Source organism: Pagrus major, chromosome 2 (genome assembly GCF_040436345.1).
Source record: "Pagrus major chromosome 2, Pma_NU_1.0".
Taxonomy (NCBI): Eukaryota; Metazoa; Chordata; class Actinopteri; order Spariformes; family Sparidae; genus Pagrus; species Pagrus major.
The window spans coordinates 28,081,789-28,107,090 of NC_133216.1; the positions used below are offsets into that span (position 1 = coordinate 28,081,789).

Below are 25,302 nucleotides of genomic sequence, written 5' to 3' on the forward strand. Positions count from 1 at the left end.
CTCCAACACCGAGGTTGCAGGACGACGTTGAAATGTTTTTTTCTCCTGTGTGGAAGCTTCCTGGAAGGGTTAGCCTCGGTTAGCCCCCGGTTATGGTTAGCCTCACCCCGGCCACAGCCAAGCAGCAGTGTCCCGGGACAGCCACAACCCTCGGAGGAGTCAAATGTTACGGCAAAAAATGGAGAAAAAAAGGAGGTTTTTGGATGTTAATGAGCGTTAGGTTGTCAGTCTCCTCGGTTTTATTCGCCAGTTTTGAGGCTCTTGGAAATGTCGCTGCCAAGACGGTGTAGCTAGGAGGAAAATATTGTTGTTATTGTTGTTGTGACACCGGTTCAAAGTGAGAGCAGACCGTCAAAAGTAGGGAGCTCTTCTCTCTCCCCGTCAGCGCTCCCGGCTGTGATTGGCGAAGAGGGTACACCCGGTACGAAGCGGGGAGCGGGGATTGGCTGAGGCTGAAAACTTTGGTCCTATCAGAGACTCTGTCACAGTCCAGCTCGGACAGGACAGGGGAGTCGATTCAGAAAAATGAAGAGCGATGGCAGTCACTGCATGTACTGTTCAGACTCCTAAAGGTCCCACAATACGCGAATATGTAGAGTGAAATACTGTGGGACAGTGCAGCAACAGACTGTAACAGGCGAGGTGTAATTATTTGGGTAATGAGGTACATTGTGATGAGGTCACCAACACACAATTTTTCAAAGACGCACACATTTGGCCCTGATATGAGCTTTTTACAGTAAATTACTGCATCAATCTATTCTGATAGCTATTAGAAAATAATTAATAAGGAATCAATAAATGAGTATTGTGTATGGCATAGATACATTTCTAACGTTTGCTTGTGACATACTGCATTACTTCTTTATGTAGCCTATGTAAATTAATAAAAACGAAATATTAGAAATAACTCTCGGTCCAGCACTGTAGCAGCACTAAGCATTAAAAGAAAAAAAACAACAAAAGTAAGAATCTCAGTCCAAACAAAACGGAACTTTCATTGTATTACATGAGGATTAAGATATTGTTTAATATATTACATCTGTAAAAACTGACTCAATCTATGGACGTATGATTGACACCAAAACCTCAAGCCTTGTTTTCTCATGATAAATAACAAGCTGATCATTTTTGCCCAGTTACTTACACACACATATAATTGTGCTACATAAATATGCACAAAGCTCAGTGTTCCTGACATGACTTTCTCTCTTTTCGGCTACAGTTTCTACTGAATTTTTGTTTCATCTCAGCTCTCAGTTGTAGCTTCATTATAAAACCTGCTTTCTGGTCAGATACAACAACACAGCCAGTACAGCGCAAACCTGTAACTTCTGCCTTTGCCGATCTTTACGCATAACTGACAGGACAATAAAGATACACATCACTGAGATTCCTCGCTTGCTGATTTTGTCACTAGTCTGTGCGTAATAGCCTATCATCTCCAAACTGTTGAATGCATGCTATCACACACGACCCCTAATTTGTTTCCACCCCGTGGCCTCACATATGACACAAATGGTGCTAAAGTGTGTGCACCTCAAGGAATTTATTGTGGTTTTCAGACTGAGCACCAGCCATCCGAGAGCAGTCTGAAGGGGGACGTGCGCCACAGCAGGATACGACGCCAGGGCGGCCGTAAAGCCAGTCTAGCTCTGCGCCACCGAGAGAAGAGAAGTGGGTGTATTTTCATCCCCAAATGTCTAATAATCAATATTGTCACCTCCAAAGAAAAAAGAATAGAGTTCAGCCGTGGGTTTTTATCTCTGTTTTGTCTCTGTGTTCAGAGTGTCGTGGGTCACAGCATCCTTTAGTCCCAATCAATCACTGAAGCAAATGTTCCGCTCTTGGGCTTTGAAATCAGACAAAAGCTCGTTTTACTTCACTGTTCATCATCTTAAGAAAGGCAAGTCCGTCCTCACCATTGTGGCGTAAAAGTTGATCCTTTGCACCGATGCACGAGCTTTTTAAAAAAACAAACAAAAACAAAAAAAAACATTATTTTAAATTTAAATAATGAATTTATCTGAATTTCTGTTTCCAGACACATGGCTGAGTTGTGAGATCAACCCTTACTCGCATCGATCAGATGGGGTTTTACCTCATATATCTATAATCAAAGAAGCTTGTGAAGCTAATTGGTAACTATCTGTTTGAGATCAAATATAAGAGCATGGGAAAATATTCCGTGCATGAGAGTGCAGTTGGAAAAAGTCTGTTTTCTGCCTCTGTTCAGCGCCTGCAAGGAAAGCCCTGAAACCTTCGTGTGATTCGTGCAAAACTCAATTTGAAAAGCACCCCCAGCACCTGATGAGCCCTTTCATGTCTCAACCCACTCACCTACAGGCTACGGAGCAATAACGGGGCCCGACAGGGGGCCCACCGATGTCCCTGTCATTCACCTTAATTTACGCAGGGAAGAGATATCCCACAGGCTAAGTAGGTTTCAATTAACATTCGCCTCTTTGGGGGGAAAAAAAAAAACGCACTTCAAATGTCGACTTTGGTGTCAAAAACGTGCGCGGACAATGGCTGGACGCTGGCTTTAAAATAAGCAGCGCTAACGGGGGTCTTTCACCTGCTAAGGAGGATGTCATTATCCGCAGGCAGAAGATTATTATCATGCAAGTTGTCATAACACGGGCTCAAAGAGAGGGGAAACGTGAGTTAGTCTATGACTGATTTGACATTTGTAATAAACCTGACTGATCAGACTGACTGATAAACCCGATGGCTCAGGCCAAGTCATCATTAAATGAGAGTTAGTTCATAATGAGGCTTTGCAGGCTTTAGGCAAAGAAATGACACGTGGGGCTCGTTAATGTTTTCAGAGGTTTGAGCATTAATGTGAGCACGAGGCTGTATGTGCAGTTTAAAGTTGATATGTGTTTGCGTTTCTCGCATTTGGAGCCCTGCTGACTTACTCTTCAACAGGAAGAAACCATCAGTCTTTACGTCGACCGACGTGACGATTTGGGAGTGTCATTGATCTTATTGAAATTGGATATTACAGCCAAGAAAAAAACACACACACAGAGAGAGACACACACACACACACAGAGGGAGCAAATGGAAAACAGAGAAAGTCATGATGCATACCTCGGCCCTTTCTTTAGAAGCGACACTGAATCTCCGTGTCCAATCCATTACCGGAGGATGAAATTCAAAGTCAGAAATCTGGCTTGATGAGAAATAAATTAGTTGCATCACATGCCCTGCGTGGAGGGCATTCACAAACACGTATTTGCCATGTCAATTAGTTTCCACTGCACTCTATTGCGGTAGCAATTCATACAGAGAATGAGAGGCTGTGTCAATGAAATAATTGTATAATTTATATTGACTGTATTTTTCATCACTTTAATCTCAGCCTGTGTGATAAAACAATGAGTATGAAGTGACGCAGTGCTGAACATCTTGTCATTTTAATCTGAAATGGTCAAATCCGACAGTCAAATAAGCCAATAAAGTTTATGTTCAGGCGTGGAAGAAGTATTGATTTATTTTTACTCGAACTTGAATTTTACTGTAACAATAAAAAATAATCCATTACAGTCCTGCGTTCAAAATTAAAAAGTATAAGAGCAAAGTGTAGCTTTTAAGTAGCCTGTTAAAAATAAAGGTACCCATTATCTAAAATGGCCTCATTCAAAGAGCTTTTATAAAACATATATACTGTCTCCTATATGCTATTGGAATATTATTACAGATTTATAGCCTAGATGTTGTGCTTATTTTAACAACTTTATACACTGCTGGAAAGTTTCATCTATTCAAATATCTATCTTATTTAATAGACTGATCACATGTTTAATGTATAAGCTAACATCTTGATGGAAACAGTAGCTATAGCTGTGAAATACATGCAGCAGAGTAAAAAGTACAACGTTTTCCTCTGAATATTGGGGTGTAAGTAGCCTTTAAAGTAGCATAAAATGGAAACAGGCTAGTCAGGAAAGTACAAGTTACCTTCTTAGTAACATTTCACCACTTTTTATAAAATTAATATCGTTTACACTTTAAAAAACAAAACAAAAAACTATATGGTCAGTAGCCTGCTGTGGTTTAGCCTACTAGTTTTGTTGAGTGTAGCTATAGTTTAACAGTTTTAATGTTTTATCTTGCTCAAAATTCAACAAGCAGCGTTAGTCATACGTCTAAAATGTTTTGACGAGTGTGACATGAATACAAAACTGTGAAATATATAAAATAATTAAATGAGTGGGCTATGCTAACAGTAGTTAGCTAGGCTTCATGGGCTTTATGTTTATTTCCTGTTTGGTCCAATTGTCGCTGTTGACCGATGACGTCACGCTATGTATCTCATCACCAGTGGACGGACCTGTGTAGCTCTAAAGGTCAAAGACAGATAGTTACACACAGTTTCAGAGGCATCAGAGCTCATTAGCCCAGCATCCTCACAGAAACATGTCTTCTGGTTTTGTTTGCAGTCATGGCTAATTTGTAAACACACATCTGCCTCAAACTGTTTTCCAGTAATCAGTGTTACAGTGGCTGATTGAAAAACACAGCCGGTTACATACAATAGACTTTAGTGTTGTGCTGCTGCACTGGTTTGACCAATGAGCTAACAGAGACTTGTTTACATGGAGCTGTGTTTGTGAAAGAGAGCTGGGATTTATATTATTTACGTTAATAGACTGTGTGACAGCTTTAATTTATGGGGCATGGCACGTTTGGTTAATATATGATGTAAAGTATGTGAGTCTTAAATAGTTACTTGTAATTCGATGGTGATTGGTCAACATTATTTCCTTTTTTTTATCTATTTGGTTGGTTTATGAAGAGGAAATGTGGCTGCTGAATGGCTTAGTTTGTATCAACTAAAAAGGAGCCTTGTGTTAACAGAGAAGCACATATGAGAAATCTCAGTCTGTGATATTAGCATCCAGCAGCCCATACTGAAAAATGTATTTACTTTTAATCAAGTTTCAGCCACCACAAGTTTACACAACTAGACCTACATGAGAAATGGAAGTTGACTCAGAGGGGTAGGTCTGCACTTTTTTTTTAACAGCATGTAGCATCCTTTGTCTTCCAGTAGGGGGCGTATTTGATGCACAGCATGGAGGGCAAACCTCAATCAGATCCTGGAGGGACCAACTGGGAGAAATTAAATAGGAAATCAGGCTGTTACAGAACAACCAAAAAGCTGTTGTGTGTGTTCACTGTTGCTGGTTGAAATGCAAATCAACAAGAAGCGTAAGGAGTTCAGTGAGCATCCACTGTGTTTTGGAGTTGGTTTACCTGAATATTGAGGGGAGAAATCAGTTTCTATTAGCTTTTTGGGGACCTGTCATTACAAATACTATTAGAAGGAGCTGGGGCAAGTTTCCATATTTCATAGGGTCAGGGGGGTGTGACCCAGAAGGGATTACGCTGTGGCACAGCAGGATAAATGAGTGAAGTCATTACCAGTCATTATGTAAGACTGAGCCTGATAAAATACAGCCCTGGTAACAGGATATTCTATCAGCTGTTGGCTTCCCCGCACTCAGACAAAGAATGGATGTGATGGGTATTCATGTTTTCCTTTATTACTGAAATGTGTTTATGTATGTAAAACAGCACGTAAGGAACATTTCTCTGTGCAAATACATTTGGTACTTTAACAACAACCACAGATTCTCATAAAAACCAACAACATTTTTCTAGGTCCTCTGAAATAAATACAATATGCTTACATTTTGTCAAAGGTAGCCCCCATTACTTGTGTCAAATAAGAGGGTGAAAGTGCATCATCTGACAGATTGGGAAAAAGGGTGAGCAGGATGATTGAAGCAAGCATGGGGATCAGATAGGGAGGAGGGTTAAGAATCATGTTGGACTGTTTTTTTTCTTTCTTTTGCTCTGTGTCCCCCGTGCAGTGAGGTAGGGACACCATGAGTGAGCGAGGGGCAATAAGTGCTTTCGATTAAACCACTTCGGTGTCCGAATCGTCTCCCGATTCTACACTAAATGCTGTCGGGAAGTTCAGGGAGTCAGAGCATATCACAGGAGTGCAATACACATGCTTCATGGACCATCACACATTTGTCAATATGACGGTCGTAACACTGCACCACAAATAAAGGTATCACTTTTTTGCCATATTGAAGAATTATAAATAAATAATTGTATAGATTGCAGCAACAGTTACATACACAGAATTTACCAACGGTTCACAGTAATATTCAGAAGAAGTAGTTAGCATTTTTGATAACACTGTAGTTGATTTCACTGAGAAGTTAGTTCAGTGCTTCTGTTTTGATACAATGTATTTCTGAGGGGGAAAAAGACCCATATAAATCAAATTATATCAAGTTTTAGGTGAGGAAAATTAAACATTTGCATTGTGTTAGTGCAGGCACTGAAATGCTTACATGCCTTTTATATGCCTCCTTCTAATCTCAGCCACACAGCTCCCGGGCTCTTGAAGTTCCCAGAGGTAATTATGACTCCTGACAATCTCAGAGGAACCAGAGTGACACCAAATCTAACCTTCTTTAAGTCGTTCACCATGTCTGACCTGACCAAGTTACAGACACTCAAAGTTTCTCACATGTGGCTTTGAAGGCAGAAGAGGAGCAAACTTGAACATGGAAGCAGCTGAGGGTGGAATTTAGCCTGGATTATACCTGTTTAACACAGTCAATCTCTTCTGACCTCTCTTCAAAGCCAGATGCAAAGACCCACATTTTTCACAAGTAAAAAAAAAAGGTGCCAATGTGGGAGGCAGCTCCATGTTGGAAACCCTGTTTTCAACTTCCGACGTGTGAATGATGTGACAGAAAGAGGAAATCCCTGCCGACTCCCCAGCTGGACGCTGTCTGCGGCGGGCGTGCATGAGTTTGATCATGATTACAGTGAAGTTTTGCTTCATTCAGCAACAAGGTGAGGCACACGATTCAGGAGACACAATGTCCCTTCTGTTAAAAAAAAAAAAAAAGTTAAATCTAAAAGCCCTGACCTTTGGGGAGCTTAACATGCACAAAGATTAGCCAAATGCAGGGTCAAAATCACAAGCCATCTCTTGGAATCCCTTTGAAAAACCTGGAAGAGGTGCAGTTTTCAGTGTGAGAAAGGAAATAGTGCCATCCTGTAGGGTTAGTTAAAGCACAAAGATTAGGAAGGTCTTCAAGACGGGCTATCCAGTACCACTCACCACTTCTCTGTGGACTATTTACAGTTTGGATTGTGAATACGAGTTCTCTGTAACGGAATGACATTTTAGAGGCTTCTCACATATACATACAGGCCCCCATTAAAACTCAATCCATCACCTGCAAACTCAGAAGTGACCATTGTCAAGTATCTGTACAATACAATAGTGCTTTGTTGAGATATAAGAGTGATGGACAGTTATCATACAGTGAGTGGCATAGTGGGATATGCATATTATTTATCAGGATAAGGTGGGGAGGGTATCAAACCCTGGAAATAAGCACTTCACATTCAGTCATCAAACCCACCACAGCTTAGACCAACACCAGGGTCTAAGTCTTGGACATGTTCACTCATCAAAACGCCCAGTCAACTGGGCCTACTTTAAATTCAAGTGCATAACTTAACTTCAGGAAAAGATTATCAAGGATCATGTCGGCCTATTGCTCCAAACAACATGAAGGCCTTTGGGTGTTTGCTGTACTGATAAAAAGGCCATTTTGGACGAGATTGATTCCTAGAAAAAGTAAAGGGAGCAGGAGTATCAGTTGCCAGTATTATCTACATAATCACACAGCCACAGTACAACATCTCCATCAATAGTCAGAGCCGGCAGCCTATCAGGCGTTTCTCCGGGAGTTACTGGTGGCGGATGCGCGGCCTGTCTCATGATCCGGTCTGTATTTGAGCCAGCAGATGAGCCATGTGACGACCACCGAGAACATGGCCAGAATGCTGGCAACCGACAAGCAAATGGGTCCCGCCGGCGAGGGAGGAATGCTGTGACTGTGCACAAAGATCAGGCCCATGAACAGCAACACCAGCATGGACAGAAAGGAGAAGATCACGCAGACGCAGCCGGTCGTCAGCGCCACTCTCTTGCAGCTCTGACAGCTGTCGTAGCGCACCGAGTCCTGGGAGAGGGTCGTGGCCGTGGACACGGTGGTGGACGGGGTCGCCTGGCTGGCGCTGGACGTCCCCGACGCCTCCTCCCGGCGGAGGGCGACGAGAGCTGGGTGCAGCGGCGGAGGGTACGGCGGCAAAGCGTCCTGAGGCAGGGGGTCCGAGTCGATGTAGAGGGGGAAATCCTCCGTCACCTTGGTGTTGTTGGGCAGGTTTTGTATCCGATAATCCGGCACCGGAGTCCGGTGGCGACAGACGGGGCAGCTGATGCGCCATGGCCGCTCCTCCCGGAGGTGAAGCGTGTTCAGGCACTCCTCGCAAAACGTGTGCAGGCACTCCAGGATCTTGGGAGCCCGGCGGTCAAGGTCGAAATAATTGTAGCAGATTTTGCATTCGTACTCCTCGTAGGGAAACGCCGAGGAGGCCTCGCCGGGGGGTTCCGCTCCGTTTGATGCCAAATCTACCTCTGCCATGTCATCTTTCGCCATTCACATTCTCCGGTGAACACAAAGGGAGCTGGCGGACAGATGCTGATGACGGTGCACGTCTCTCCTCCTCTCCCCCTCCTCTCCTCCCTGTTCATTGAAACGCCATCATCCCCGCAGACAATGTTGATGTGTTTTAATAATCCCCACGGCGTCCTTTGTGAAGAGATGGGGCGGCTGCTGCTCGGTCCAAACGATCGGGATCCCGGTTAAATATTAAAAAGCTCTCATTCGGTGCTGGGCTTTGTGGGAATAGATGATGTAATGGTGGTGACTCCGATGCGAGGGCTCAGAGAGACTCAGAGAGTCCGAGCATCCAACAATCCAGAGAGAGGGGGGGGGAGTGTCGTCCTAAAGTCCCGTTAAAGAGAGAGAGAGAGAGAGAGAGAGAGAGAGAGAGGGTGTGTACGTGTGTGTATGTGTGTGTGTAGTTGTTGTTGTTGTTGTTGTTTCAGTACTCTGTGTGCGCAGGGAGCAGCTATGACAGCCATGCTCGATCCCAATTACGTAGACCATGCCAGACCACAGGATGCGCTAATTTGGTCAACTGGGGGCGTCAATTCACTGTTTCCTGTAACAAAGCGATCTGAAGTCACACAATGTGCCAGCAGAACTTCCAGTCAAACAACAGGCCTGCGCTGTCTTACATTTACCAGGGACTGGGCGGAACAGCTGGCTGTTTTATTCAATCCATATAGAAAGATAAGAGTTGATAGAGGGAGGAAGCTGCAGGCACACATCATGTCAGAATCTTTGGGAGTCTGGCACCTCAGCATGGTCACAAATATTTCATCATGAGGGTCTACACTGTGCAGGACCTTTATTTGTACTCTGTAGACATTGAAGTGCCTTGTATTGTTGCTTTCAGGTTGTACACCCCTTTAATAATCTGGCAAAACTCAATAAATTAACTCAGCAAATGTTCTCCAAAGTTTGCACATGAACTATCAAAGTAAAGTTCCAGTATCTACAAATTTTAATTGCTGGTATGGTATTAAAGGAAAATTCACCCAAAAATGAAAATTCAGTCATCACCCTACACCAACATGCAGATGGAAAGTAAAACATTTCAGGAGCTTCACAGCAGAACAGTGTGACAGCATCCATCTAAACATCTGGAGTAGCTGGGGGCTTGTATGGATATCTCCATACAGCTCGTCCAGCGTGATCCAGGTCTCCAAACTTTGTTTTGAAAAGGAGGAAGAAAAAAAAAGAATAAAAGGAAATAAAAAGAAATAGAAAAATAGAAAATAAATCAAAAAGCAAAAGATTTTTTTTTTTTTAAAAATAGTCTAATAGACAGATGATATCTGGTTCTGGTTATTTGATTTTGATCATTTCTTTATAAACCGTTTCCATTTTAAGTCAAACAGTATTGTAGAAGTGCAATGCCAGTCCAGTGGACCGCTTTTCAAATCTGCTGCCTACATTACCCCTAATGCAATTTACCAACTACGTGACATCACTACAGGATATTTACCAGATATCATGCAGCTTCCTCTGGAGCCACAAAAGGCTTTACACTACTTTTTTCGCATATGCAGTAATACTCCCCAAGACCTGTTAACACACTTTAATGTGTGAAAATGGTGGAATTACCTTTAAAGCATCACAGACCAGAAACCTATGAAAAACTTGAACTTAAGCTGATATGAATGTCTGATGGACATAATATTGGTGAGAGTGGATCCTTGGATTGTCTCGCTTATATATTGTCTGACTTGCAGCATTTATCGGTTAATTTATTTGTTTATCGATCTGGTAAAACAAGACAACCTGACTAATAATTAAAACATATCATAGGCTACACTGCATGATGCTCTCTCTCATCCTCTTACACACAACCACGGACAGCTGAGCTGGGTCTTGTCCAGGAAAGCAGCAGATTACTGCATCAGAGAGCTTTGAGCTGAACATGCACTGCTGAAAAACGAGATTTGAGCCCAAAATGTTCCAAATCAGAACCACTTACTGCAAAAGTCCTGAAGCTGCACTCTCTTATTTGGCTGTGTTAAGAGTTATCAATATTGCCTCATTTTAACCAATAAAACTGAATCCCATATAAGCCATGGACCACTGAGCAGCTTCCTCAGCTTCTTCACACTGTTTACACTTCTGAGCAGTGTAAAGATAAAGCACAAATCACCTGCTTTAACCTCCCTTCCGCTTGCTATAAATACCTTGTGACTCATCCCAGAATAAAGGTCGTACAAAGGTATTGCTACTCCAGACAGCCGGGCCATCCCACTCCCAGCCCCGCCCTTCTGCGCACACCTGTGGCGCACAGCAGCAGCCGCACCTGTACGGAGCTCTGCGCCCTGCCCGCGCCAATATCACAAACCGTCCTGCTCAGAAAATCGTCATTTCTCTGCTCCTGCGCTTGTGCCCCTTTAAGCTGTCACACTGGAGCACCTGGCTTACCTGCAAGACCCGGAGCTCGTGGCCCGGTTCCAGAGACGATGCGGGCTCTACCTCGTCGAAGGCGCGCATCAGAGCGGAGGGAGGTCGCGCGCTCCAACTGGAGATTCGGTCCTAGCTGACAAAGCACGTGAACATCTGAGGGGAAGATGTGACCGCCAGGACATGAATTCAAACTTTAGACACAAGGAGAATGGATATGCCGATGGTGTAAGTCGTTTCGTGTGGAAAATTGCTCTTGTAAACATTTAAGCGCATCGAACCTTGAAATGATATTCTAACTAGAAATAGAAACCAGGATGTTCACTGTAGTGGCGAAGCTTATTTGCATTTGGTTCCCACAACATTTGAGAAACATTTAAAATGAGTAGATGGTCAGTTCTGGTATTAGAGCTCTGGTTTGCATTATATTACAACACAGTCATCGAATTCAACATATGAAGCTAAATACACAATGGACTCTTTAATAAAAACTAAAAACTAACATGTAAATGTATTGAGAGATGTTTAGATAAGCACACCAAACTGTGACTGGCTTTTCTAGTTTTTCTGCGTGTCTCCGTGAACCACCAGATCCTCACATGCACGCTGACAGGCTGTGTGGGATGCACACACTGTGCATTCTTCTCTGTCTCCATTTCTTAGACAAACAGTTTATTTAGGCCACCGACAAAGGTAGGGTGACTACAGTCAAGTCGCCTTCTGGCTTAGAAGTTTATCTTGATGATACAGATACAGCTCTGAATAGTGTAGGTTTGAGCAAACACAAATATTGAAACCATATGTTCAGATGGACCAGTTGCTGGTCCAGTTAATTGCTGGTATGGTATTAAAGGAAAAGTTCACCCAAAAATGAAAATTCAGTCATCACCTACGCACCAACATGCAGATGGAAAATAAAACATTTCAGGAGCTTCACAGCAGAACAGTGTGACAGCATCCATCTAAACATCTGGAGTAGCTGGGGGCTTATATGGATATCTCCATACAGCTCGTCCAGCGTGATCCAGGTCTCCAGACTTTGTTTTGAAAAGGAGGAAGAAAAAAAAGAATAAAAGGAAACTTCCAATAGCTGCAAAATGCTATTATATATAAGGACCTCTGAATAGTTGCACGTTTGAGCAAACCAGTTGCAATAGAAAATCTCTTAAAAGGCCACTCAACAGTTTCAACTCATGAAGGCCAGTTTAGTCATCAGGAGTTCTGCTCTGTCTCTAACAAACAGCTGTGTAGCCTAATGTCTTCTCTCTGTCAGAGCCCAGAAAATAACAATAATAATGAAATGAGGGTTCTCTCCAGATTTATAACAGTGTTAAAAACTGGAGGTGTGGGGTTTTAAAAGGAGTGGGCATACAGGGTTCATGGGGGTCTAAAAAAGATGCCGACCTTACGTATTGTGGGAACTTGATGCATTTACCTCTGTGTGTGTGAGGGACTGCTAGGGTCTAAGGTTAGGCTCAGACATCAGGCAAATCAGATTTGTTTCTCAAATCAGAGCTTTAAGACAGACCGTCCGCACAATTATTTACTGTATTATTTATTACTGTATGTATTATTTGCAGTGATAACAACGTCAGTTTCAGTAACGACGTCCGCTGGTGACGTGTCTTTGCAACACGGAAGCATAAGAAATCATCTTTGCCTCCAAACGATCACACTGTCAACTTGTGGAGCAAACACTTTATTTCAGTCATTTTCATTATTACAATTTGTTTCGTCCATACTACTCTGCTCGTAGCAGCTTTGATACTTTTTGGTATTCTGCTCAGCCGCTCTGGTGAACTCTTCGACTCTGTTGTGTGTTGTGTTGTGAGTGGCACAGAGGACACTCTGAAATCTGATACGAGCTGCCAGAGTGTCCAGACTGAGACTTATCTGTAGAAATGTGACTCAAATCGCATTTCAAACCTCCTCCAAATGTGGTTTGCATCCAATTTGCCATCCAGACTTTATACAATCCATTTGGATACAGTCTGGATATGGCATACAACTGATTTGGGCTGGCAGTCTTAAAAGGGTCAAGTGATGTAAATTTCATCATCATCATGTGTCGGCTCCAGATACCTCCAAATGGTTATGACCTGTCAGTGATGCCACTATGCTACAATAAGCTACAAAATATGTCTGTGCCTGCGTGGAATGTGTCCTCCAAGTGGAAACCACAGAGTAGTATACGCAGAACTACTACAGGCATCCATGGTGTCCACCGTTGTCCGTGTATTAATCCGTTTGGGTGTATAACTCAGGCCTAAATGTCTCAGCCGCTGCTGCTTTGACTTTTGACCACTCTCTTTAAAATTTGGCGCTTGTAAGTCCCTTTGTGAAAGTTCAGGAGTAAATAATGCTTGGTATTTGTTCGCATGCTACCTTAATCAGTAGAATCCAATTGACTCTGTGTTGTTGCCTGGTTTAATATGTAAAGAAGATGCAAATAAGGCGGCAGGTGTCTAGCCGACATAGGGTGTGGCTGCAAGGTTGGCCGATAGATCCAATCTGACCTAGTTTTGCTCCAGAAGCTATCTTTAGACACCTGGTCCCATCATATTTTGTGTTCATCGGTATGTTTTGCCTGCAGGGCAGCCGCAGACCTCAGTACGAGGTGAGGAACTGGCTGCTATACTTCCTCTTCCTGATCTCGGCAGGCCTGGGCCATGAAGTCTTCTACATCACCTGTTTGCCCTGTATACACTGGAGCCTGGACCCGTTTCTGTGTAGACGCCTGGTGAACATGTGGACTGTAAGTCACAGCTAAAGACAAAATGTGTGTGTGTACATGTGGGACCACCTCTGCAGTCACAAACACAAGTCTTGAGTCTGATGTCCGTTTGTTCCACAATACCACCTCTCTTCTCTCTGCTCTTCTTCTCCCTCTCTTCACCTTTCAACCTCCTTTCATCCCCCTCTCCCTCCAGTGACCTGTCTCTGACACCACCATGTCCACATATCCTCAGGCCAGGGGGGCACTGGGGCCAGCCTGACCAGGGCCCCTGACATGGTGAGAGGCCACACATGAGGACACATCATAGGAAAAAGACAGCTCGGCTCTCCTCTTTAGATGTTTATTCTCATTGAAACCAGCAAATTGCGACAAGAGGCCCTCAAAACATGTCACATGTGATCCCAGAAGCAGTGTATTTGACACTTGTAGAGACACAGACAGCCATACCCCCACTCTCCTGCACTGTGTGTGTGTCGGGCAGTGTGTTTTTGTGCCCTTTGTGTCCCTGCCCCGAGCGCTTGGTGGGTGCCCTGTGTCTGAACCCCTTGTTTGGCCCCTCAGGGGAAAGAGATACCATTCTTCTGGCATCCTGGCTGCATCAGGCCCCTGTGTGAACTCCTTTCAAACACACATAAACACCAACACACACACATGCATGCGCTCCCAACCTCGCCCACTAAACACACTCATTGCCCTCCCTCTAGTTAGACATTACCAGCTTTACTCTGTGTTCTCCTCCCCCTGGTCTACCAGCAGAGTGTTTTATTGGCCTCATCAGTACTCTGAGCTTTCTCTCTCTGGACCGACCATTTGGTCTGTCAGCCCTCAGGGCCCTTCACCCCGCACTTCTAACTTCTAACAGCACCCTGCCATTGTGCTGGTGGTGTTATCTAAGGTTCACATAGGGCTTTGCACTCTCTCTCCTCTGTCTCACACTCAAAAACTGGCAACTCACGCCAACGACTGAAGTGCAACGGTGCAAATTAAGACTTGTATGCATGAGAAGAAATTACAGGGCCCCCCCAACACACACACACACACACACACACACACACTCATTATACACACATGTATCTTTGTGTCCTTCACGACTCTCGGTTGCCTTTACTTGTGGTGTGACTTTGGTTGACTTAGAAAACAATAACTGTCATTAACCATATGGTCATGAATTACGTTGCCGTGTTGTATGGTATTATTGCAGCATAGTGTTATGCAAATCATACACCCACTGTGCTGTTTGGAATAACAAAAGTCTCAAGTGGTACTTTAACATAATGACATAGAGGGCATACACTACGATGTGGACAACTAAAGAATGATTATAAAGAAACTACATGAAAGTTTTCACTAGTGGTGACAGACGATGGTGACATTCAGTGACAAAAACTCGCTTTACTTCCAGAAGATAATACTTTTGCAGTGAAATGGCCTTCGTCAATCCTGGATCAGCCATCAGCGGCGAAGGCCAGACATCAGAAAAAGCATTCCATCTGTGAATAAAAGGACTTCTGATCTCAGAGTGCACCCCGGTCCTGTCATCACTACAAGAAAACTGTGGTCGCTGCTGTTTGTACTGGCATAATAACTACATTTCTTCCAACAAGTTCAAGGACTTGCAAACAGCCAGAACAAAAATGAATTGATTATAATTTACACAAATGATTAACACAACATTAGCTATGATAAGTAGAGGCATTGTTTTAGCGGAATGAGACTAAAGGCAGGCACACACATTATGATTTGATGAGATAATTATGCGATAATATGATTTAGGCATGAGGATTGATCAGGTCTGTTCCAGTCTGGGTCAGCTGGTGTTGACCGTTGGCAGATAAAGTTATTTAGCGTGGGATATGTAATGGTTTTCGTCTGAAAGGGGCTCTATGTAACACAGTTTATATGTATTATTAACTTTTTTACTGGCCATTTTAAGCGGATTGTAATGTGACATGAAAAATAGAGCTTCCTCGTCTCTCTCTGTTGCCCAAACAAGCCTGTGGACAATGTGTTTAAGTTGTTCAGTGCTGCAGGACTGTGGATTAGTCGTGAAGGACTCGGGTTCTGATTTCCGTGACAGTCCAAAGGATGAGTGCTTTGTCTCAGGGCCTCTCTCACACCAGTAGCTAATGTTAGTTTAGTTAGAGTCCACCAACAAAAACTAATGACTGGTTTCCAGCACAACACAGAAGTTCTACAGAGTCCCTTTAAGTCTTGTGATCCAGTTGCTGCAGGATGTTTTATATTTGCAACTGACATCTGCGGCTGATATGCCTGTGTGTTAGAGAGGCAAACCAGTAAAATAGACTCAAGGACAAGATGGATAGCAAATAAAAAGGTTTGTGTTTCCGTTGCACTCTTGCACTGGACAACTGATACGGTGGAACCCCTGCTCTCCTTTAGTGACCTTTTCACCACAAATCGCACATGGATTTGTGGGCTCATCAACCAGAACTTGACTCGTTAATGCGGTGTCTACTCCATTTTAAGGTTTATACTTCTTCTTGACTGTCCGAGGCAAAACAAATCTGTGTAAGTTGGTTGAAACGATGATCATGAGTGGTTTGTCCAACCTGGACTGGACCGCTCTTACATTCGGAGCGCTGTCGGAATATACTGTCCACAATCTGATCTTTATCGTTAATTTATACAGAAAGATCACACTTTATTACTTTGAACAACCATGCTCTGCTCTCCCTTATTCTTGTTGTTGTCTTAACAGTTTGCCATAAGTTTGGGGGTTTCTTTATATTAATGTAGAAGTTAAGGCCCACTCAGCAAAACAAAAACTGTACAAAAGCCTGGAAAAGCAACAAAAAAAAGGGAAGTTTATAAAGAAATCACAAGAGGATTGTGAATCAATGAGCAGACCATTAAAGCCCGAGCACTTCTTTAAAACTGGACTCTGATGCATCACTAAGAATATATCAGTAAATTGCAGGAACCACGCTCTGGGGATTTGGCATATTGGCTCCACCGTCATATAATGATATTATAGAGGAGCTCTGACATTTCTGCAGAAAGTACTTATAGGTTCAGAGAGCAGTTCTACAGTCAGTTAACCTTCTCATTGCTTCATTGTTTAAAAAGTCTTATAAAGGTCTTATAATGTAAAATGTGTTATAACATGTGACACTGAAATTAGTCATTTATTACCAGCTACTCTATTAGTATATCTTCATTTATCATTTAGTCATTATATTATTGTGGAACAAAACCTACAAACTGTGACCTGTGTAATAGTTCCTCTTCTGTGTGTCTACACACACACACACACACGCACGCACACACACACACACATTCACTCGGATCCAAGTGTTGACAGATCAAAGTCCAAAGCTGCGCTGGCCTCGATCAATACACTTATTCACAAGAAAACACACGCCCTCACAACTAGTCTATTTGTGTGTCTTGACCTGGTTTTAACTCTTCCCTAAATGTGACCAGACTGTCCCTAGGTCAATTCTTTGATGTGACTCTTACAAAGACACCAATGAGACACTGGTCTGACTGGAGCCAGTTGAATCTGATGTCTGTGTTGATGGTGACTGCAGGGGATGGGGCGAGGGTATCATATCATGCAAGCACTTGAACTGGTAGGCAGATTCATTGTGTGAGGGGAACACAGTGGATGATGTGCACACAGTATGGCTCGTTGTATGAATACACAGTCAGGCTGAATGGATGGGGTCAGACGTGCTAAATGGGTTTACCATTGTCTGTCCTCTGTTTATTGTCCACTTAATGGTAGCCTACCAGTTATTCTGTCTGGGTGCATGTGTGTAGGTAGATGAAAATATTGGAAAAATAAACATTACTGTATACTCAGGCATGAGCAGAGGATGGAGAAATGAGTTCACTATCTTAATCACGCTAATTTCACATACTTTCTGTCTCTCAACCTAATGGCCAATGGTTTATTTTTGTCCTGGGGCTGTTCAGGCAAGTTGAAAAGTATCGAGCTAGAAACTGGAGCCTTTTAGCCTACCTTAGCATAGTCACATGAGGCAGGGGCAAACTTCCAACCTGACTGTCTCAAATTCAAAAAGTATGCTGAGCAGTACTTGTAAAGCTCAATAATTAACACGCTGTACATTTGTGGTTTTACTGGCATGTGATGCGCTGTACCCATTTCTTGGCAAGGCATCACTTCCCACATTCTTGTCATCTCCATGATGTTGTCAGGCTAACAATGGAGACGCAGTATAAAAGTACTGTGTAGATGAATAAGCTGTTCTTTAAAAGTAGATATAGCACTCAACTCCCCCTATAACCACAAATGGACTTTTCTAGAAATGCCATCATCAAAACTAAAGACAGTTCCTAAGCTTCGGCTGTAGTTTGTGTTTAGTTCTAATTATCAAAAGTTAGCATGTTAGCACACTCAACTAACATGGTTGAACATGGTGGTGACATTGAACCTGCAAAAAATCATCGTGGTACTATTACCATCGTGAGCCTGTTGGCATGCTGACATTGGCTATTAGCTCAAAGTCAGCATGCCAAACTTCCACCTCACAGCGTGGCTAGACTCTTAGTCTTGCTACATTTAAATGTGTGTACAGATTAAACAAGCAAGATACAATGTATTAATGGGTTTTTGCTTTATGCTCCCAGTCTTTATGCTAAAACCGAGGTTAAATGGGCTAGTTCCAGCTCTGTACTTAATGCACAGATACATGAGTCAACAATTTTCTCATCTAACTATCGAACATCTGTGGGATGTGCTGGAACAAGTCCGATCCACGTAGGCCCCAATTCACAACCTACTGGACTCAAAGGACCTGCAGCCAGTGCCTTGGTGCCAGACACCGCAGAGCACCAACAGAGGTCCTGTGTCCATGCCTTGACAGGTCAGAGCCAAGTCTGATCCACGGTGGGGCCTCCGTGGATTGGACTTGTTCCACAACATTTCACAGCTGCTCGATCGGAACAGGATCTGGGAGTTTGGAAACCAGATCGGGGCCTTGAGTTGTTTGTCATGTTCCTCGGGCCATTCCTGAGCAGGTTATGTGGTGTGGCAGGGTGCATTGTCATGAGGGGGGTGTACTTTCGTCTGCAACGCTGTTTGGGTGGGGTTGTGTGTCAAAGTGCTATCCATATGAATGTTGGGATCCAAGGTTTCACAGAAGCAGATGAAATTGATGATCAGTGTTCTTCACTTCACCTGTTAGTGGTATTAGTGTTTGGGCTGATTGGTGCATTCCCCAATATGCCAAACTATGACTTTAGGAGAAGTCTTATTTTCACAGCATATTTACGGTGGTGTGCTTCTAACTTTGGGCCAACAGTTCGGTGGAAGACCCTCTCCTGTTTCAGTATGACAATGTCCACGTGCACAAAGACAGGTTCATAAGAGGCTTTTTTCCCCAGTTTGGAGCGGAAGAACTTGACTGGTCCTGACCTCAAACGGGATAAACTGGAACAACAACTGAGAGGCAGGCTTTATTGCCCAGTGTTGGACCTCACTAATATTCTTGAACAAATCTCTGCAGCGAGCATCCAAGATCTTCTGTCATCTCTGCCCACATTCTTCAGGGAAATCATTTGAAATTTATTGCAGCCTATTAATCCCCAAGATTTTGGAATGAGAGAGTGTATCTGTTGCTGTCCACATATTTCTGGCCATTTTGAGCGCTTTAATTTCCGTCCATCTGCGTGTCTCTCTGTGTCTACCGGTTGCTGCACTAACAGTGGGTCAGCAGATGTACTTTTATATCTAATTTGCCATGGTAACAAGAATTTCCTGATTACAGTGTCAGGAGAGACGGTAATAACAACCTCTCTATTCTCTCCCTTAAACACACACATTAGTGTCCTGCTCGCTCTCTGCACACTGCCTCCCTGCTCCTTGCTAAGACAGCCATTCATTAAATATACAAGGCAGAGCTTTAAATAAACCTGAAGCCGGAGCAGGCTGCCCCTCCGAGGGCCGCTGGGGATCTCATGAAAGAGAATAGGCAGCACATTCGGCAACACGCACACACTTATACCTATGCAACACACACAGGCACACACACACACACACACACACACACCTTGCACTGAGTGTGTCATTGTGTCAAGAGCCCTCAGTCTGACCCCATCAGCTGAAGACGCTGCGTCAGCAAACACTGGCTTCTTCAATTCTCAGTTTCTTACAATAGATTTTGTTACTGTACGACTGCAGCATCTGCACTTTATACCAGGGTGGGTCGCCACTCTTTTTTTCTCTTCCTTTCCTTTTTTTGTTGAGCGGGAATGGTGATTACTTATTCATGAGAGAGTGCGGTTAGTTTTAGAGCATAGCCTAATCAGGATTTTACTTCCTCCCCTCATTATTTTATTATCATCCTCCTACATCTCTAATTTTGCTTTGGTGGCCAGCACACTGCAGTACTCTTCTGTCGTCCTTTCATTGTATCTCATTGTTATGATGCTGTAGAGTTATTCCCGTCATGTATAGATAATACATCTATGCTGTTTGAAGCCAATAATACGATTTAAATTCTCTGCATTCTTTAGATAAGGTTCAATGTTGCAACAGATAGATACCATAATGGATCTTCTGATCTGATAAAACATGTATTTGGTGGGACTTTGCTTTTAACAGACGCGTCTCCTCTCTCCTCTCCTAGTTGGTGATGTACATCGGCCAGGTGATGAAAGATTTGCTGAAGCTTCCCCGCCCTGCCTCACCCCCTGTCGTGAAGCTGGAGACACGTGTCGATGCCGAGTACGGGCTCCCCTCCACCCACGCCATGGCCGCTACCGCCATCTCCTTCACGGTTTTGCTAAGTGCTCCTTCCAGGATACAGGTGAGCATCACTGCTAGCTCTGGTGACACACAACAAAACTCAAAAGTGCTCCTGGCAGTTGTGTGCGACACTGCTAACTCACAAATATGACATTGCTTAATAATTATTACATGCATATTAAATGTGCTGTGCTTTTATGAGATGCTTCCAACTGCATCTCAGTGTTCATCAGCAAATGGAGCTGGCTCGGGTACAAAAAAAGGTCACAGCATCGACTGGGAAGCAGTCAGTGTCATCAAGAAGCCATGAAGAATGATCAAGGAGACTATTCATCCAATTTCAAAGACCAATCCTTTTAATAAGACAGGGGACCCATTCCCTGAAGTGAAAAGTGGTTGAAAACTCAGAAAAGCTAGAAAGTTGACCTTTGAGGTTAAATTAATAGCCACACTCGCTTTGTGGCTTTATAAATGCCAATGTTGGTCTTTTTCTTGGTAGAACACTTTGGTCCAGACTGAAATATCTGGTTGTCTGGATGTATTTCTGGATGTATTTCCATTAAATGTAAAGCCTGCTGACATTCATAAAGCCGAGAGCGCTCAGCCTAACGGTGATCTTCGGTGATCCTCTAACTTTTCTTCTACTGCCACCATGAGGTTGATATTTGTGGTTTTGAGTGAAATGTCTTGGCAATCAGTGAGTGGCTTTCCATAAAATTGGTTACAGATCTCCTGGAGAACCAGCAACATGGCTCTATTGTTCATTCTTAAGGTCAAAATGTTATATTGTACAGTGCCCCAGACTTTGACATTTTGACAGAGGTTGACCTTTTATTGTTTTCAGTAAAATGTCTTGACAACTATTACATAGGCTGCCATAAAATTATTTTACTGCTCATTCTTTTTTCTATTAACACTAGAAATAATGAAGGCACTTGCACATTGTCTCATTCTGATATTTAGACATGGCAATAACAATTACTGTACATTGTTTCTTGATGGTAGTTATTATTACTGAAACTGTGATAGTCAGTGGTTACACTAGCTATTACAATAAAAGATGATATTTCCTCCATTGGTGACTGCAAATGACGTACTTACACCTCATTAGAGCTAAGAAGCACAGAGTGAGAAGTGGGTGTTGAACTGTAATTGTGACCCTAGGTATCTCATTAGTGGTGCTATTACACTGCCATTGGATTTTATGGATTCCTTTATAAGATAAGTAAGGCACCAGTTAAATGAGTCGATCCAAATGGGAACAGCTTCACTCATATCAAGGCGCTGACTGAAATACAATCTGAGGCAGTGGTGGGAGCCTGTTGATGGCAGCTAGCTTACTGGTGGCTGAGTGTGATGAAGGGAGTGGCCCAGCTGTCCATCACAGCGTCCCGACTGTGCTGTTGGACAATAGGCAGGGACGGGCGGGGCCAGCAGTCACCATCAGTCACCATCAGCCACACCCGTCGAGCTGCTGTTTGGTCTTCTGATGGACTCGACTGAGTCAATGACTGTCAGTCCACATCTCCTCCTCCTGACTCTGCCCCTCTTTATCTCTCCCACTCTACTGCCAAGTCAATAAAACACTCAGTGGCTCAATCATAGGCTGTCTTAATCAAGCACTGTTTTAATGAAGAACCGAGTCAATGCTAAATCCTTCAGCGAGTAGTTTACGGCCTCTTCAGCTGTCAGCCTGATTTGTGGTCACGTCATTTCAGCTATTTGCCTTCATTTTCTCGCAGTGCCGTTCTCAAGGTCGAGAAATCATCCCTGCAACCCCGAGACAACCCATGTACAGTAGAGCACTTAACTGTGGCCTGACATTCCTCGAGGATTCCCCTGAAAGAAAAGAGCATGCATAGCTATAGATGAGTAGCAGGCTGTTGCAGAGACTCCTGAATAGCCAGAGGGCCTCGGGGCGACTCGCCCGGTTCCCGGAGCAGGTCGGAGGTCACGACAGTCAATCACAGAGTGACCCCCTCCTGTCCCTGGCATCCTTTGTGGCCTTTCAAAAAAACCCCTCTCTTCATGAACTACCAGTGAATAGGCTTCCAGCTGCAAAAGACAGGAAAAGACACAGGAAAAAAGGCAGAAAGGAGGAGAGGAGGGGGGCACAGGAGGGGAGGGTGGAGGAGGTGAATGAATACACAAGGCCTCTCTTCTCACTGTTATTGAAATGGAGGGGGAAACAAAACCTGCCGCCGTAGGTAAATGAGGGCGGGGAGAGAGGATGGAGAGACAGTAGCAGAAGAAAAGAACAGTGACTTAATGATGGCCGGTACGTCAACTGGGCAGAATGGATAAGTGGGAGAGAGAGGAGCTACACGTCGCCATTAAGAGGATTGACAAATGGAGATTTGATCACAAACTAACAGGAAGAAAAAGTACAAAATGACAACCGTTCTTGTGTTTTCACAGAGGAATGTTAGGAAACACATGTGATATTACATTCTACTTTCACAGATGTCATCTTTTATAACCTTGGTCAGGGAGTGTTGTCTGTCATTGAGTGTGTGCTTGTGTATGTGTTTGTGAGAAATCCACATATCAGTCTGTGTTGGTTGGTGATCTAAGTGTGTGTTTTGTGACTCAGTTCCAGTTTGAGGTTGGTCTGCTTATCGCAGTGACGCTGTCGTCCTTAGTGTGTCTGAGCCGCCTCTACACTGGGATGCACTCGGTTTTGGTGAGCTAGTCCACACACACACACACACACACACACACACACACACACACACACACACACACTACAGCATGAAACATTCAAGCTCAATGCAGGATTCATTATTCATATCAGGGTCTGCTTAAACTGTCTGACTGAGGCTTTAATCCAAGACTTTAAATGCAGCAGACACTTAACGTTCCGTTCACTTAAAAATCCTGATGTGTTAACATTGAGTTATTAAATCAGTTATCTTCAAGTACACATTTATCACAGTAATCAGGATAGCATCATTACTAAAACACAGTTTTATGAGCAATATCTGTTTTCCTTATTGTAAAAAACTAATGGCTTCTTGCCAAAAGTCACATGAGGAGCATGATATCACTCTCATGTGTGTGACAACAGCTGGTAAGCTTAGCAGAAAGACTGCAAATGGGAAAACGGCTAGCCTGTCCAAAGGTCACAAAATCCACCCAGCAGCACGTCTAAAGCTCACTAATTAACACATCGAATCAGGAGGGCAAGCTTGTGAAAAAAAAAAAAAACATGTTATAAAGGGCACGTTGAGGTTACTGCGCCAGGTCAAGGCTAGTTGGGTGCCTACGTAAAATCACAATCTTTTAATTTTTGAGCTTTAGAAGTACTGCTCAGCAGCTTTTGTTTCCTTCTGATGGAGCCAGACTGTTTGACTAAGCTGAGCTAACTGGCAGTAGTCTTATTTAAAGTGAAGTCTTATATGTTCATCTAACTCTTGGCAAGAATGCAAATACGTTTTTAGTAATTTTCTTGCCAGTTTGATGAGAAAATTGATACCACTCTTGCGTCTTTCCATCAAACTTAAGGCTAAAGTGAGCAGCTGGTTAGATCATCTCAGCTGACAGACTGGGAAGAGGCAGCCTGGCTCCATCTAAAGAAAACACAATCCACCTTGTGGCACCTCTAAAGCTCACTAATCAACACATAAAACCAGGAGACAAATCAGTGGGGAAACACATGGCAAACACGTTTTTTTCTGTTTAAATTTATATTTGTTTAAAATACTGCTTGGAGGATTTCTGTTAAAATATTCTCATTGTTCTGTTTTCAGGATGTGATCTGTGGCATCTCAATCTCAGGCATCATCATGTTCATCACCTACCCATTTTGGGAAACTTTCGACCATTTCCAGCTCAACAGCCCCATCTCCCCCGTCGTGGCGTTAACTGTCCCCCTCCTCCTCAGCTACACATACCCTGAGCTGGACCATTACAGCACCACGAGGGGTGACACCACCACCATTCTAGGATCACTGGCTGGCAGCTCTGTGGGATACTGGGTGAATGAGCAGCTGGGGCAGACTTTTGAGCCCCAGGGGGTATTACCTGTACCCCTACCCACACTGACTGCAAAAGCACTAGCAGTGGGTGCTGCCCGCTTCCTCGTGGGAGGTGTAGCATTAGTGGGAACTCGGCAGGTAGTGAAAACCTTGAGCCTCCAGGTCTTGTACTCCTGGTACAGAGTGCCAAAAAGTGACGACAGTGCCAGGAGGAGGAGAGAGATTGAAGTGCCGTATAAGTTTGTCACGTACACAGCTGTTGGACTTGTCCATTCTATATTGGTCAATAGAGTCTTTATCCTACTGGGGCTACTATGACCTAATAGAATAAGACTGATGTATAATGATCTGAACTGAAGAAAAATATGTATTCATGTTTAAATTAATATTTATTTCTATGTGTATCAAGTGACCCTGTTTTTTGCATACTAACTTTCTTTCACAAGCAGCTTCTGCAGGGAATGATCGACAAGATGTACTTGTAACTGAGCAGAATGCAGATCAAATATAATGCTCACTTAATAAAGTTTTTATAATTTACTTCCAAGTCTAATCATTGTTTAAATTGTGCAGTCTAGGCTGTAGCACTGTCTTATTGCTGTGTTGTGTATTTCAGGAGCTGCACATGCAAGTCTTTCCTTATTCTCTTCTGATGGGGGAACCCCACCTCAAGCCAGACAAGCTCATACCAGTCAGAAAAACCCTATCAGAACCAGTTTAACTGACATATGGCAACTTCACTTCAATAGCACCTGTTCTTGTGTTAGTCATATCACTTGGCAGGTTAGAACAGGCCATCAGCTGCACCATATGGGCTTGGTTACTGTAAATTCAGGACTGACTGAGCAGTAATGAAAGAGTTAACCTCCCTTTGCTACAGTAGAGTTTGAAGGAATGCCGGCG

At 43.4% G+C, this 25,302-nt stretch overlaps 2 protein-coding genes across 2 annotated transcripts; one reads left to right on the plus strand and one right to left on the minus strand.

Annotated features, from left to right (window-relative positions):
• Nucleotides 1–7,784: 7,784 nt before the first annotated feature.
• Nucleotides 7,785–8,555, minus strand: LOC141009206 (RING finger protein 228). The gene has a single exon (XM_073481680.1). It carries the CDS (start codon nt 8,553–8,555, stop codon nt 7,785–7,787), a length of 771 nt encoding a protein of 256 aa, XP_073337781.1.
• Nucleotides 8,556–9,598: 1,043 nt separating this feature from the next.
• Nucleotides 9,599–24,717, plus strand: sgpp2 (sphingosine-1-phosphate phosphatase 2). The gene is made up of 6 exons (XM_073495382.1): nt 9,599–9,611; nt 10,948–11,180; nt 13,546–13,707; nt 20,304–20,483; nt 23,016–23,105; nt 24,172–24,717. Exons 1-6 carry the CDS (start codon nt 9,599–9,601, stop codon nt 24,715–24,717), a joined length of 1,224 nt encoding a protein of 407 aa, XP_073351483.1.
• Nucleotides 24,718–25,302: the final 585 nt, after the last annotated feature.